The sequence below is a fragment of the Tenrec ecaudatus genome, chromosome 4, assembly GCF_050624435.1.
Source record: "Tenrec ecaudatus isolate mTenEca1 chromosome 4, mTenEca1.hap1, whole genome shotgun sequence".
NCBI classification, from domain to species: Eukaryota; Metazoa; Chordata; class Mammalia; order Afrosoricida; family Tenrecidae; genus Tenrec; species Tenrec ecaudatus.
Window position 1 is genome coordinate 195,984,721 of NC_134533.1, and position 12,012 is coordinate 195,996,732.

The 12,012-nt window shown below is 51.7% G+C and overlaps 1 protein-coding gene across 1 annotated transcript in view; it reads left to right on the plus strand.

The window, feature by feature from the left end:
- Window positions 1-617: 617 nt before the first annotated feature.
- COLQ (collagen like tail subunit of asymmetric acetylcholinesterase) overlaps window positions 618-12,012 on the plus strand; it is an 81,187-nt gene continuing 69,792 nt past the window's right edge. The window contains exon 1 of the mRNA XM_075548956.1: window positions 618-750. Coding sequence (XP_075405071.1) covers window positions 645-750 — 106 coding nt within the window. The 5' untranslated portion in view covers window positions 618-644. The remainder of the gene's footprint in view (window positions 751-12,012) is intronic.

Genomic DNA, 12,012 nt, shown 5'->3' on the forward strand with positions numbered 1-12,012 from the left:
CCAGCATTTTAGTGACTGATAAAATAATTTTTAAAAATTCAACGTTGGTTTTACACCTGCCACTCAGTGGGTAAGAATGTGCTAGCTGACCACAGAGGGGCTTAGCACCATGGAAATTCAGTTTGAACAGGAGTTGATTCTGTGCCCTTGCTGCTGCCGCCACTGCTGCAGCCCCCCTACCCCCTACCCACCCCAGCTCCGAGCCTGGGGAGGATGGGGGAGAATCGATGAGAGGATCCGTCTGTCCTTGAGACCTGACTGCTCCTCTTGAGCATTTGAGACTTGGCTGCGTTTTCATCACCTCTTCCAGTAGCCACTTATCTTGGTCTCCAGAAAAGAAAAATTCTGACATCTTAATTTTACCGTGGGCATTTGATCCCGTGCTTGAGATAAATATAACCCCGTGTGTAGTACGGAGGCAGTTTAATGGAAATGGTTGGCATTCTTTCTTTGGAAAGGCTTGAGGAAAGGAGAGAGAGAGAGAGAGAGAGAGAGAGAGAGAGAGAGAGAGAGAGAGAGAGAGAGAGAGAGAGAGAGAGAACTAGCCGAGCCAGGAAGACAAAAGCAGAGATAAGTGAAGCCCTGCAGGAGGAGCTGGAGGAGCAGTTGCCTCTGAACTTGATGCTGGCCGGAAGGCAGCCAGCATGGTGGCTCTGAACCCGATGACGGTGGGGATTTATCTTCAGCTTCTCCTCTGCTCTACGGTGGCACAGCCCACTTTTATCAACAGGGTCCTGCCAATTTCCGCAGGTAAAGGGGGACCACAGTCTTCCTCTCTTCGGTCAGTCAGCGCATAGGGGAAAAGGAGGGGGGAAGATTGCTTTGCTGCCCAATCTCTCCTCCTTAGGGGAGATGGGGGGAGCCTGGAAGGAAGCTGGCTTCCTGCCCCCCTACACTTTGCATGGAAGTCCCTCTGTCCTGCCCACTACCCCCTACCTGGGGGTTCTTAGAGAGATAGATAGATAGATAGATGATAGATAGATAGATAGATAGATAGAGAGAGAGAGAAGTGTCTGCCTTTCTCACTGCTTGCAATTGGTCGCATGCTTTCCTTTTGGTGAGGAACTTGGGGCGTCCACGGAGACAGAGGAGAGTGAGTCCCAGACCTCTTGGAAGAGGTCGGGGGCTCCATGCCATGGGGGAGTCGTGGCATGCCCTGCCCAAGCCCAGGCAGTGGCACAGCACCAGGACGGCTCCCTCACAGACACCTTGATGCAGGGGCTCCTCCAGGAGGCAAGGGCCCCCTTGTCTCCTCCGGATGAAGCCTCCCCAGGTCTCCTGTGTGGCAGTGATTTCTCCCGGGGGGCCAGACTTCCTCTCTGTCCCCACAACAAGGAGGCAGAGCTGGAAGGGCCTGTGGACAGTGGGCTTTGCCAGGGGGGCATGCAGGGCCGCCAGAGGGACAGCGGGGCCTGTGGCTGACTGTGTGCCAGGGCTCAGTGGCACAGTGGGGCGGGGGTTTCGGGAATGGGCTCCTACTGCCAGGCTGACAACCTTGTTCTCAGGACACCAGGCTACTGCCCTTGTCCGGCCTGACCCCCGAGCAGGGAAGTATTGGGTTACTGGAGAGGCCAGTTTGCACCTCCCTGAGGAGACTCCAACGCATCCGGAGGACTTGAAGGTGGCAGGCTGACCCCAGGGGCGCGGCCTGCTCCCTCACATGAGCCCCAGCTCCAACCCCTTTCACCCCGGCTGCCCCCGGGGTTTCCCCCAGCAGAGCCCGCTTTTGTCATGTGCTCCAATTCCAACCTCACAGATACTCTCCCCGAAACAGAACCCCCTTCTTACACCCTTGGCCAGTGAGGCTGGGAGCTCTGGGAACTCCGGGCGCTGTGCGAGGGCAGGTCCCCGTGCGGCCCCAGCCACTGCCCATTCATAAAAACGGCGTGTGTGCGTGGCTGCCAGTGCCTGTGAGGGCTGAGCGGAAGATGTGAGCTAATTATAAAGTGAGAGGGCGGTGGAGGGGGGAGGGGGGAGGGGAGAGTCCAGAGGGTCGGCCTCTGAGAGCAAAGGAGAAGAGGGGACCTAGACTAACCAGCCGGGCCAGCCCCAGGCAGAGCTGGTGAACTACTAAGTCGGAAGTTCTGGTTGGACAATTTTAGACATTTGCTTAACAAACAAACAAACAGTAACTGCTCAGACCTATGGGAAATCCCAGAAGGCCAACAGATTGCAACAACTGATCCTGGCTTCTGTCCAGTGTCTGGCCACATGACGTCCCGAGGACACAGCTCAGAAAGTGACCGGATCTGTCTCTCCGCACGGGGCAGCTTCACCCCTTTGAAAATAGTTTCCAACCATTTGAGGCAAACTATTTCGGCAGCTCTGCATAGATCCTTGTTCTTCTGTGCATGTAGGGCAAGGGTTGCCAGACACGTCTTCTTGATTTATTAATTTTTAAAAGAAATCCTCTTATTGGGGGCTCTGACAGCTCTTATAACATGCCACACATCAGTTGTGTCAAATACATTTGTACATATGTTGCCATCATCATTTCCAAAATATTTTCTTCCTACTTGAGCCTTTGGTATCAGCTCTTCTATTTCACCCCACCCTCCCCCACCCTCGTGAACCCTTGATAATTTATAAATTATTTTTTATTTTCATATTTTACATCACCTGCCATCTACCTTCACTCACATCTCTGCTGTTTGTCCCCCTTGGGGGTGGGGTGGGGTTGTATGTCGATCATTGTGATCAGTGCCCCCTTTCTCTCCCTTCTCCCCCACCTTCCCCCTACCCTCATGGTATTGCTACTCTCATTACTAGTCCTGAGGGGTTTATGTGTGCTGGAGTCTGTGTGTCGAGAGCTCTTACCTGTACCAGTGTACGCGCTCTGGTCTAGCTGGATTTGTAAGGGGTCATGATAGTGGGTTGGGGGGAGGAAGCATTAAAGCACTAGAGGAATGTTGTGTTTCGTCGGTGCTGTGCTGCACCCTGGCTGCCTTGCTCTTTCCTTGTGACCCTTCTGTGAGCGAATACACAATTGTCTACAGACGGGCTTTGAGTCTCCACTCTGACCCCCTCGTTTGCATCGATATATTTGTTTGTTTCGGGTCTTCTGATGCCTGATACCTGCTCCCGTCGACACCTTGCGATCACACAGGCTGGTGTGCTTCTTTCATGTGCGTTTTGTGGCTTCCCTGCTAGATGGCCGCTGGCTTACCTTAAAGCCTTTGAGACAGGCATGTCTTTCCCTTCCACCCATCACACACTTGGCAAGTGCCTACTGTGTGCCCGGCTCTGCCCCCAGTGCTACACGGACAGACAGACAGATAGGAGGCCGCCTCTGCTCTGGAGTAGCCCATGTCCTCACAAGGCAGTGTGAGCAGAGGGCGACTGTGATGGAGGAAGGGACCCGGTGGATGACACTGCCCTGCCCCTGGCCTGTCGGCCAATACTTAGCTCCATAGCATCTTAGCTCCGAGTCAGCTCTCTCTCCTGAGCAAAGCCGGTTTCAACGACGGAGTGACAGGCACAGTGCCACCTGCCTGGGTCAGATGTCCCTTAGTTGGCAACCTTCACTGTCAGCTTTCATGCCCCCCTGCCCCCCAAAACAGACAGACAGACAAACAAACAAACAAACTCATTACCATGGAGTCGTATAGGATGGGATGGAATTACCTCTGTGCCTTTCTGAGACTGTAACTCTTTACAGGAATAGAAAGCCCCATTTTTCTCCAGAGGAGTAGCAGGTGGGTTCAAAATGCTGACCTTGCAGTTAGCAATCCAACATGTCGCCACTGTGCCACCAGGATATTTATGCATGGATCTGCTGTTCACAAGGTTGGGAGTTCAAACCACCAGCTTTCTACTCCCATAAAGAGTTACAGTCTTGGAGACTCACAGGGGCAGTCTACCCTGTCCTATAGAATCAGTTCGCAGAACTCAAACAAAACCCCCAATCCCCTCACTGCCACAGAGTCACTTCTGACTCACTGCGACCCCATACGATAGCGCAGAACTCCGCTTTGGGTTCCTGAGCCTTTAGATCTTTACAAGAGCAGATGGCCTCATTTTCTCTTGTGGAGTGGCTGGTGAGTTTGAACTACTGACCTTGGGGTTCTCTGTGGTCCACTCCACCACCACAAGTACTCCCCGACAGCTCCCAGAGACCCAGGAAAAGAGGGGAAGCGTCAGAGAAGCCGGGCTTGAGGACAGGGCCCTCAGCATGAAAGCACACACATTTCGTACCCTGAAACCAGAGGCCTGTTGCCTCTTCCTTTCCTCTCCGTGGTAACCTTCCTAGCAGGCCCCTGGAGGGGTGAGATGGGGGCAGCACGTTTGATTGAGAAGGAGGCAATTTAGACACAGTGGCAACTGCACAAACCTTACAGCCGGTCAGGTGGGTTGCAAGACAAATGACAAAGAACCAGGGACTGGCTCAGAGATGTCAGAGAGAACAGCAGGCTGGAATTCTGTCTCCAGCCTCTGTTCTGTATGTCACAGGGCCTTCTTGGCGTGTCCCACATCAACTGCTTTTTACTACTGTGAGCATGACTGAGCCTGTGGAGGGTGAATTGCATTCACTTTATGTAGCATCCGCTGTCTGAGGGAGAAAGACAGGGCTGTCCACTCCTGTAAACAGTGAGTTACAGAAACTCACGGACAGTTCTGTCCTGTCCTAGAGGGTTGATAGGCGTTGACATTGACTCGATGGCACTGAGAGTTTTGTGTTTGTTTTTCATCTTGCTTAAGAAGGTAGACAGGCACCCTGGTGGTGTAGTGGTTTGGGCTATGGGCTGTAATCCGCATGGTCTATAGTTCAAAACCAGCAGCAGCTCCTCGGGAAAAAGACTGGACTTTCTACTCCCGTCAACAATTACAGTCTCGGAACCCCCAGTGGGTCGCTGTGAATCAGCATCGACTGGATGGCCTGAGCGCAAAGTAAGGAGATAGATAGGTGCCAGATACCGTGTAGAATGATTCCTACGAAACACGGCAGCTATGAAGACATCTTAGGAGTAATGTAACTATCACTCTATCGCTCGGCATAAACCAAAATAGCAATTGTTCATGACTGAAGTTCATACATGTGTGGGTTAAGGCGACGTTGGCTGGTCTAGCCTGAGTTTATGGTCGATTTGGCTGCAGGCAGGGGTCCAGATGGGCACTGCTGTGGTGACCCCTCTGCTCCATGTGTCCGTCCTTCACCTCCTGGGCCTGCTCCAGAGCTGGCAGTGGGCATCTCGGCTTGCAGCCTTTCAGGTCTGCCAACACCCCATTGGTCCTAGCCTGTCACATGGCCATTCAGAATCCAGGGGTGACTCTGCCTCTCGAGGGGAGGAGCTGCAGAGTCACGTGACAAGGCTGTGGGCACAGGGGAGGGTGAAGCATGGCGATCACCAATGCAGTCAATCAATCTGCTTTCAGTTCCCTGGTTATGGGACTGGGGGTGGAGGAGGTAGTGGTGGGATCTGCTCCTAGGGATTTTCTGACTCTCCGCAGTGAAAGGTGGCAATGTGTGTTGATGAGGCTGATGGTATCAGGGCCCCTGAGACTCCATCTCCTGGTGGGGACAGCGGCCTTCCCGACAGCTTGTGCGCATGCTCAGGGTTTCTGAGATCTCACCCCAGGGCCTCCCATTTTAACTCCCTCTTGCCTCTTCCTCTAAGGTGTGTGTGTGGGGGGGTCTTGTATGGGTGCAGGAGAGCTTCCACCATTGCCCATCTCCAGACAGGAAACAGAGAGGTCATTGGTCAGCGCAGAGAAGACGTGTTTGGGGGTGAGAAGACTAGACCGGAAGCTGTTGTAGAGACCAGAGGGCACCATGTGCGATGCCGCTCCGTGGCTGTGCAGTTTTCAGAGGCTCAGACACCAGTGGTCTGGGTGGACAGGCCTCCCCCACCTCCCCTTGTATCCTCACAGCACCCTGGGATGGGTGTAGCATCCCTGGCCCTTTCCACATGAGGACGTGGAGGCTGGGACGTTTGGAATTCCATTTCTGACTGTACGTCCAGGGCTCAGATCTGCTTACCAGCTGCCGTTGGGTAGCCTTTGGTGCACGGTGGCCACATGGATGTCCCTGCGGGACTTGCATTGGCTGCTTCTTGGAAGTGGAGCTCCAGGATGCTCTTCCGAGATGCCTCTGGGCGGACCCCCAACCTCCAACGTTTCCGCCAGCAGCCAAGCACACTGTTTAAGGTTCTGCAGGCTCCCCTTTCTATGCCCTTCTCAACGATGTCTTCTACATTGCTTCTTAGCTCATCTTTTTCTCAGGAGGTCAGTACCAAAAGCTTGTAGCAGGTGCCCGGGGATTACGTCATTCTACAATGTGACTGGCTTATCTCTCCTTTGAAGGTATTTGTCTTTTAACAGAGGGTGGACCTAGGATAAAGGATGCTCTCGTAAGACGAGCTTCAACCAGATAATTTTGGGGGGTGAGGGTGGGATGTGGGGGTGGGGGTGTGAGTTCTCCGGGGGCTGGGGCCAAAGAATCTCACATCACAGACATTACTCCTCAGGCCGTAAGCTCAAATAGACACACGTGGCTTCCCTTTTGGGATCCAGGATCTCCCAAGGCAAGCAGGCACTTTGGGCTCAGGGTAGAGAAAACAGCTTCCTTTCGGTGACCACACAGTGGGAAGACCCCGTCTGGTTCTGGGGCGTGAGACCCTGTGGAAGGATGTGACTTCTGTGTGGATGCTGGAGTCTTCTGGGATACGTCCCTGGACTGGCGTTCTATATCCAGCCCCATGCTCCCCTGCCTGGAAGCCAGGCAAATAACCATCCATGTGTTTGGCAGTAGATGATAGGCCATTTATTTGTGTCAGATGCTGATCAGTTATTGTTTAATGTTCTGTAATGCACAGTAATGCCCATCTCCTCTCATTTAGCTCCCCCTATTTCCTCTGGATAATAAAATCAGACAGGGTTTTCAACTCAGAGGTCCTCTGGAGCTTCCAGCTTTCCCGTCTCACCCCTCTTGGAGCCTCTGGATTAAGCATGGGGCTCATCTTTGGCTCAGCCACACAGAGGGGAGGGTGTGGGACATGCTGAGGTCTCCACCAGGCTACCCCAGGCCCACAACCACCCACCTCCCGAATGAACAAGCCTCCTGGCTTCAGTGAGGCACCAAATCAGTTGATGAGCCACCTTCTTTAAAATGCAACCGGCCATCTTCATCACTACTTCACAGTTCTCTTGTCAGGAGCCCCTGACTGGGGCGAACAGCCAAGTACTAGACTCTTGCGCTGAAAGGTTGGTGGTTCCAACCCATTCAGAGGTGCCTCAGCAGAAAGGGCTGGCCATTTGCTTTCGAAAGGACACAGCCTTGAAAACCCAATAGCCTCGTTCTACTCTGTACACGTGGGGTCCAAGAAAGTGAAAACAGACTCAGCCTCCACTAAGGACAGCCACACCACTGCTCCGATGACTGGTGTCCACGATCCCCAAGTCTTTCATTCGGAAAAGCACTTTTAAAAAAAAATTATTTTATTGGGGGCCCATACAACTCTTATCACAATCCATACATACATCAACTGTGTAAAGCACATCTGTACATTTGTTGCCCTCATCATTCTCAAAACATTTGTTCTCCACCCAAGCCCCTGGCATCAGCTCCTCATTTCCCCCCTCCCTCTCTGCTCCCTGCTCCCTCATGAACCCTTGATCATTTATAAATTATTATTTTGTCATACCTTACACTGTCCTACGTCTTCCTTCACCCACTTTTCTGTTGTTCATTCCCCAGGGAGAAGGTTATATGTAAATCCTTGTAATTGGTCCCCCTTTCCACCCCACCCTCCCCGTATCACCACTCTCACCCCTGGTCCTGAAGCAATCATCCACCCTGTATTCCCTGTGTTTCCAGTTCCTATCTGTACCAGTGTACATCCCCTGGTCTAGCCAGATTTGTAAGGTAGAATTGGGATCATGATAGTGGGGGTGGGGGGAAGGAAGCATTTAGGAACTAGAGGAAATTTGTATGTTTCATTGGTGGTACACTGCGCCCTGACTGGCTTGTCTCCTCCCTGTGACCCTTCTGTAAGGGGATGTCCAGTTGCCTACAGATGGGCTTTGGGTCCCCAATCTGCACTCCCCCTCATTCACAATGATTTGATTTTTTGTTCTTTGATGCCTGATACCTAATCCCTTGACACCTCGTGATCACACAGGCTGGTGTGCTTCTTCCATGTGGGCTTGCTGCTTCTCAGGTAGATGGCTGCTTGTTTACCTGCAAGTCTTTAAGACCCCAGAGGGGCAAAGCGCTTTGCACAGGTAGGGTTGTCATTTTTCTGCACAGCCACCCCTACCGATACAGAGTAGGCGCTGGGTTTGAATCCTAACCCTATTGGTTATGAGTGAGCCCCAAGTTTCCCATCTGTGAAATGGGTATCAGGGCCTCTGTCTCCCGGGTTGCTGTGCTTCATTCGGCAGCGCTCACTGGGACCAGGATGCAGATGACAAAGCTATGCCCCCCACAGTGCACTTTCTAGGGGGGGGGGCTGGTGTGGGGCTATACAGACCACCAGGGGGCTTCCAAATCCTCAGGCAACAAGCCAAGGAATCAACCACCAGAATCACGGCAGGCAAGGGGGGCTTCTGCGTGAGACCCCGCGGAGAAAATGTGATCTCCCAGCACCTTGAGTTTGGACTTCTATCCGCCTGACCTCCGAGAGAATGCGTCTCTGTTGTTTTAAGTAAAGAAATAAAGTCCGTGGGAAACTTGCATGATCTTTCTCCTAGTGGTCCCCACAAGCTCGTTGAGGGCCCCAACCAGACTCCCATAGGTCTGACGGTGCTCTGGGGACCTGGGCCATCGCCTGGGACCCATGGCAAGGAAATGACCACGTGTGGTCAAATGCTCGGCTGTCACCATCTTGAAATCCGTAATCGTGACATGTTTGAATGTGGGTGTGGGAGGGCAGAACGAAGGGCCAGTGGAGCCCATGGTGTGAGCAGAGGAGACATGTGGACACAGGGTGGGTTGGTGTCTGAGGACACAGTGGGGGGCCCTGGCACCCAGCAGCTGTCCCTCTGTGCACATAGGGGCCAGCCCAGGTGCTGCGGGGCCCAGGCTGGGGGAGGCAGCGGCAGCAATAGAAAGGGCAGTAACACTGGCCACGGCCCCAGGAGAGGGAAGAGGCTCTGTGTACACCCGTGGAGGGTGGTGGGGACCGGCTTGCCTTCCTGCCTCTTCCTGCAGCGTTAGTGCAGCTACTAACACTTGGGCCTAAATCATGGGGTCAGGAACTGCCAGGGAAACAAGAAGTAAACTCTGGCAAAAAAATATTATTACATATATGAGTGGATATTACAAGATGACGAACATGACTAAAACTCTTATGAAGTACATGGACGTCGCAATAAAACCCGTCAGGGAGTTCTAAGAATTCTTTAGAGTTTAGTATCTTTAGGTTTGATAAAGAAAGGTCCTTGTGTGGGGCAAAGGGTTTGTGACTGACCACTAACTGAAAGTGTGGCGGTGTGAGTCCACCCAGGGGTACCATCATTAGCCCGGTGGCTTCGTGGGTTGCATTTTGGGCTGTTAACCACAAGGTCAGTAGTTCAAAATCACCAGTTGGTCTTCAGGAGAAAGATGAGGCTTTCTATTCCTGTAAAGAGTTACAGCCTCGTGTGGTCCTAATCGATACTCCCCTCATGAAGAGATCCCTGGAGAGATGAGCGCCATAGCAAAGTGCGGTGAAGAAACCAGATGGTGCCCGGCTCTCAGAATGGAGAGAGGCTGGGATCTTGAAGGCTTGCAGTCAAACAAGCAGCCGTCTAAGTGAGATGTCAGCCAAGTCCACGTGGAAGAAACACACCAGCCTGTGTGAGCCGAGGATTATAAACAGTCAAACTCCAAATCTGAAGGAAGGAAGGGCATCCCAGGTTAAATTGTGAACACCTGGTTTGCAGAACGCTGTGAATGACAGTGGAAGCTCAAAATCCATCTGCAGGGTCCCCGCCCCCGGGCTCCCAGACCTCACTTACCGATCACTCGGCCACAGAAGGGGTCTGGTGGGTGGGAGTCAGGCTTCTGGACAGGTGACAAAGCTTTCCCTAATTTTTTGAATCATTAATCTTTGTCATCTTCCTTAAAATTTAGAAAGAAAAAAGTGTTGGTCACTTTCAATATGGTCGGCATGCCATGACTAAGTGATTAAAAGCCGAGGTAAATTAATATATTCCCAAATATCTTATTATAAAATTAGTTTTAAAACAATCTTAATTTTGTCTATATTATCCAATGCCAGCTTTTCCTTACTTAGTAAGTTGACAACACTCTTTAATTCCTGTAAGTCACTATGTAGTGAACTTTTAAAATTGCAAGTCCATAAATTTTTTAATGAAATTTAATATTGCTTTGGGGACAGAGCAGATATCTCAAAACAGTTGAAATATGACTGTTCTGACATTTGAAAACATGCCAAATATAACTTCAGTCGTCTTTGGGTTTCTAATTTCATTTCTAAATAGCAAAGATCAGAGAGGAGATGTAAGACCACACAAATAAATAATATGTCGTGCTTTTAAAAAAATCTTCACTCCCAATAAACTGAAGGCAAAGGGAGTATAAACACTCACAGCAGTCATCGATTCTGACTCATAGTGACCCTATAGGACAGGGTGGGGCTGCCCACGGGGCCCCCAGGCTGTAATCATTAAGAAAGCAGTCCGTGGCATGGGTCTCCCATGGGCTGACAGGTGGGTTCGAACGGCCGACTATTGGTCTGTAACCAAGCCCTTAACCACTGCACTAGTAGGCCACCTTATCAAGTTAACCAGTTCTCCTACGTTTCCCCTCTTTAACATGGACTTGTGAGTGAATGCAAGGAGGAAGCGTAAGGACTAGGTGGAGAGCTTCCTAGGGGCCCTGCAGTATTATTGTCAGTATTAAGCTGATGAGTTTCAGCATCCAACAACCAAGCAAAATCCACTGCCGCGAAATCACGGAGCTCCCCTGTGGGTCGGAGGAGAGCTGCTCTATAGGGTTTTTAATAGGCTGCCATCTGTATGGAGGAGCCCTGGTGGTGTAGTGGTTGTGTCCTGGGCTGTGATCCGCAAGGCCAGCGGTTTGAAACCCCAGCCACCCTGCGGAAGAAAGATGGAACTTGCTACGCAAGTAAAGGGTTACTGTCTCAGAAACCCACAGGGGCAGTTCTACCCTGTCCTGGAGAGTCGGCATCAGCGAGGTGGCAGTGAGTTTGGTAATCTTTACAAACCCTGGTCCCCAGGCCTTTGCTTGTACCCCATGGATCAGAGGGAGGAACCCCTGCATTTGCTGTTTCTAATCAGATGTGTGGAAGAGCGCCGCAGTTAAAATGCTCAGCTACGAACTTACAGATTTGGGGTGAACGTGCCCACCGTGCGGTGGGAGAAAACTGCAGCAGCAGTCTGCTTCTGTAAGGATGCACACAGGCAGAAACTGATGGGGCAGTTGTAGCTGTCCCACACGTTGAGTTGAATTCAATTCTTCAGCAGTGGGTTTGGTTATTTAAAAATTTTTTGTGACATTTTTTTCACCCCCTGGGCCAGGAGCTCCGTTGGCTTGGCCTCTGCCTTCTCCTTCTTTAGACATCTTTCCAGAAGTCCCAGGATGTAGGACGCTCCATCAGAAAAACGGACATTCTAGAGCAGTGGCTGCCATAACACACCCTCACCTCCACCCCTTCCCCCACCCCGACTAGAAAAGTCTCCCCTGGGGTCCCATTGTCCAGCTTGCATGCTAGGGCAACTGTATCAGAACCTCTGGGGTGTGGATCAGACACCTTGCTTGGCGATGTCAACATTTCCCCAGGGCTAGCAACTGAACTGGACTCTGTGGATAGTGAGCAGGAAACGCTGCTCACGGGGCCCAGCCTGGCCTTGCCCAGGTGCATCAAAGAACAAAAAATCATATCATTGGGTGCGCACCTCCATGATACGATCACTGAGGACAAATGGGTGCATAAGCAAATGTGGTGAAGGAAGCTGGCTATCAAAAAGTATAGTGTTTGGGGTCTTAAAGGCTTGAAGGTAAACAAGTGGCCATCTAGCTCAGAAGCAACAAAGCCCACATGGAAGAAG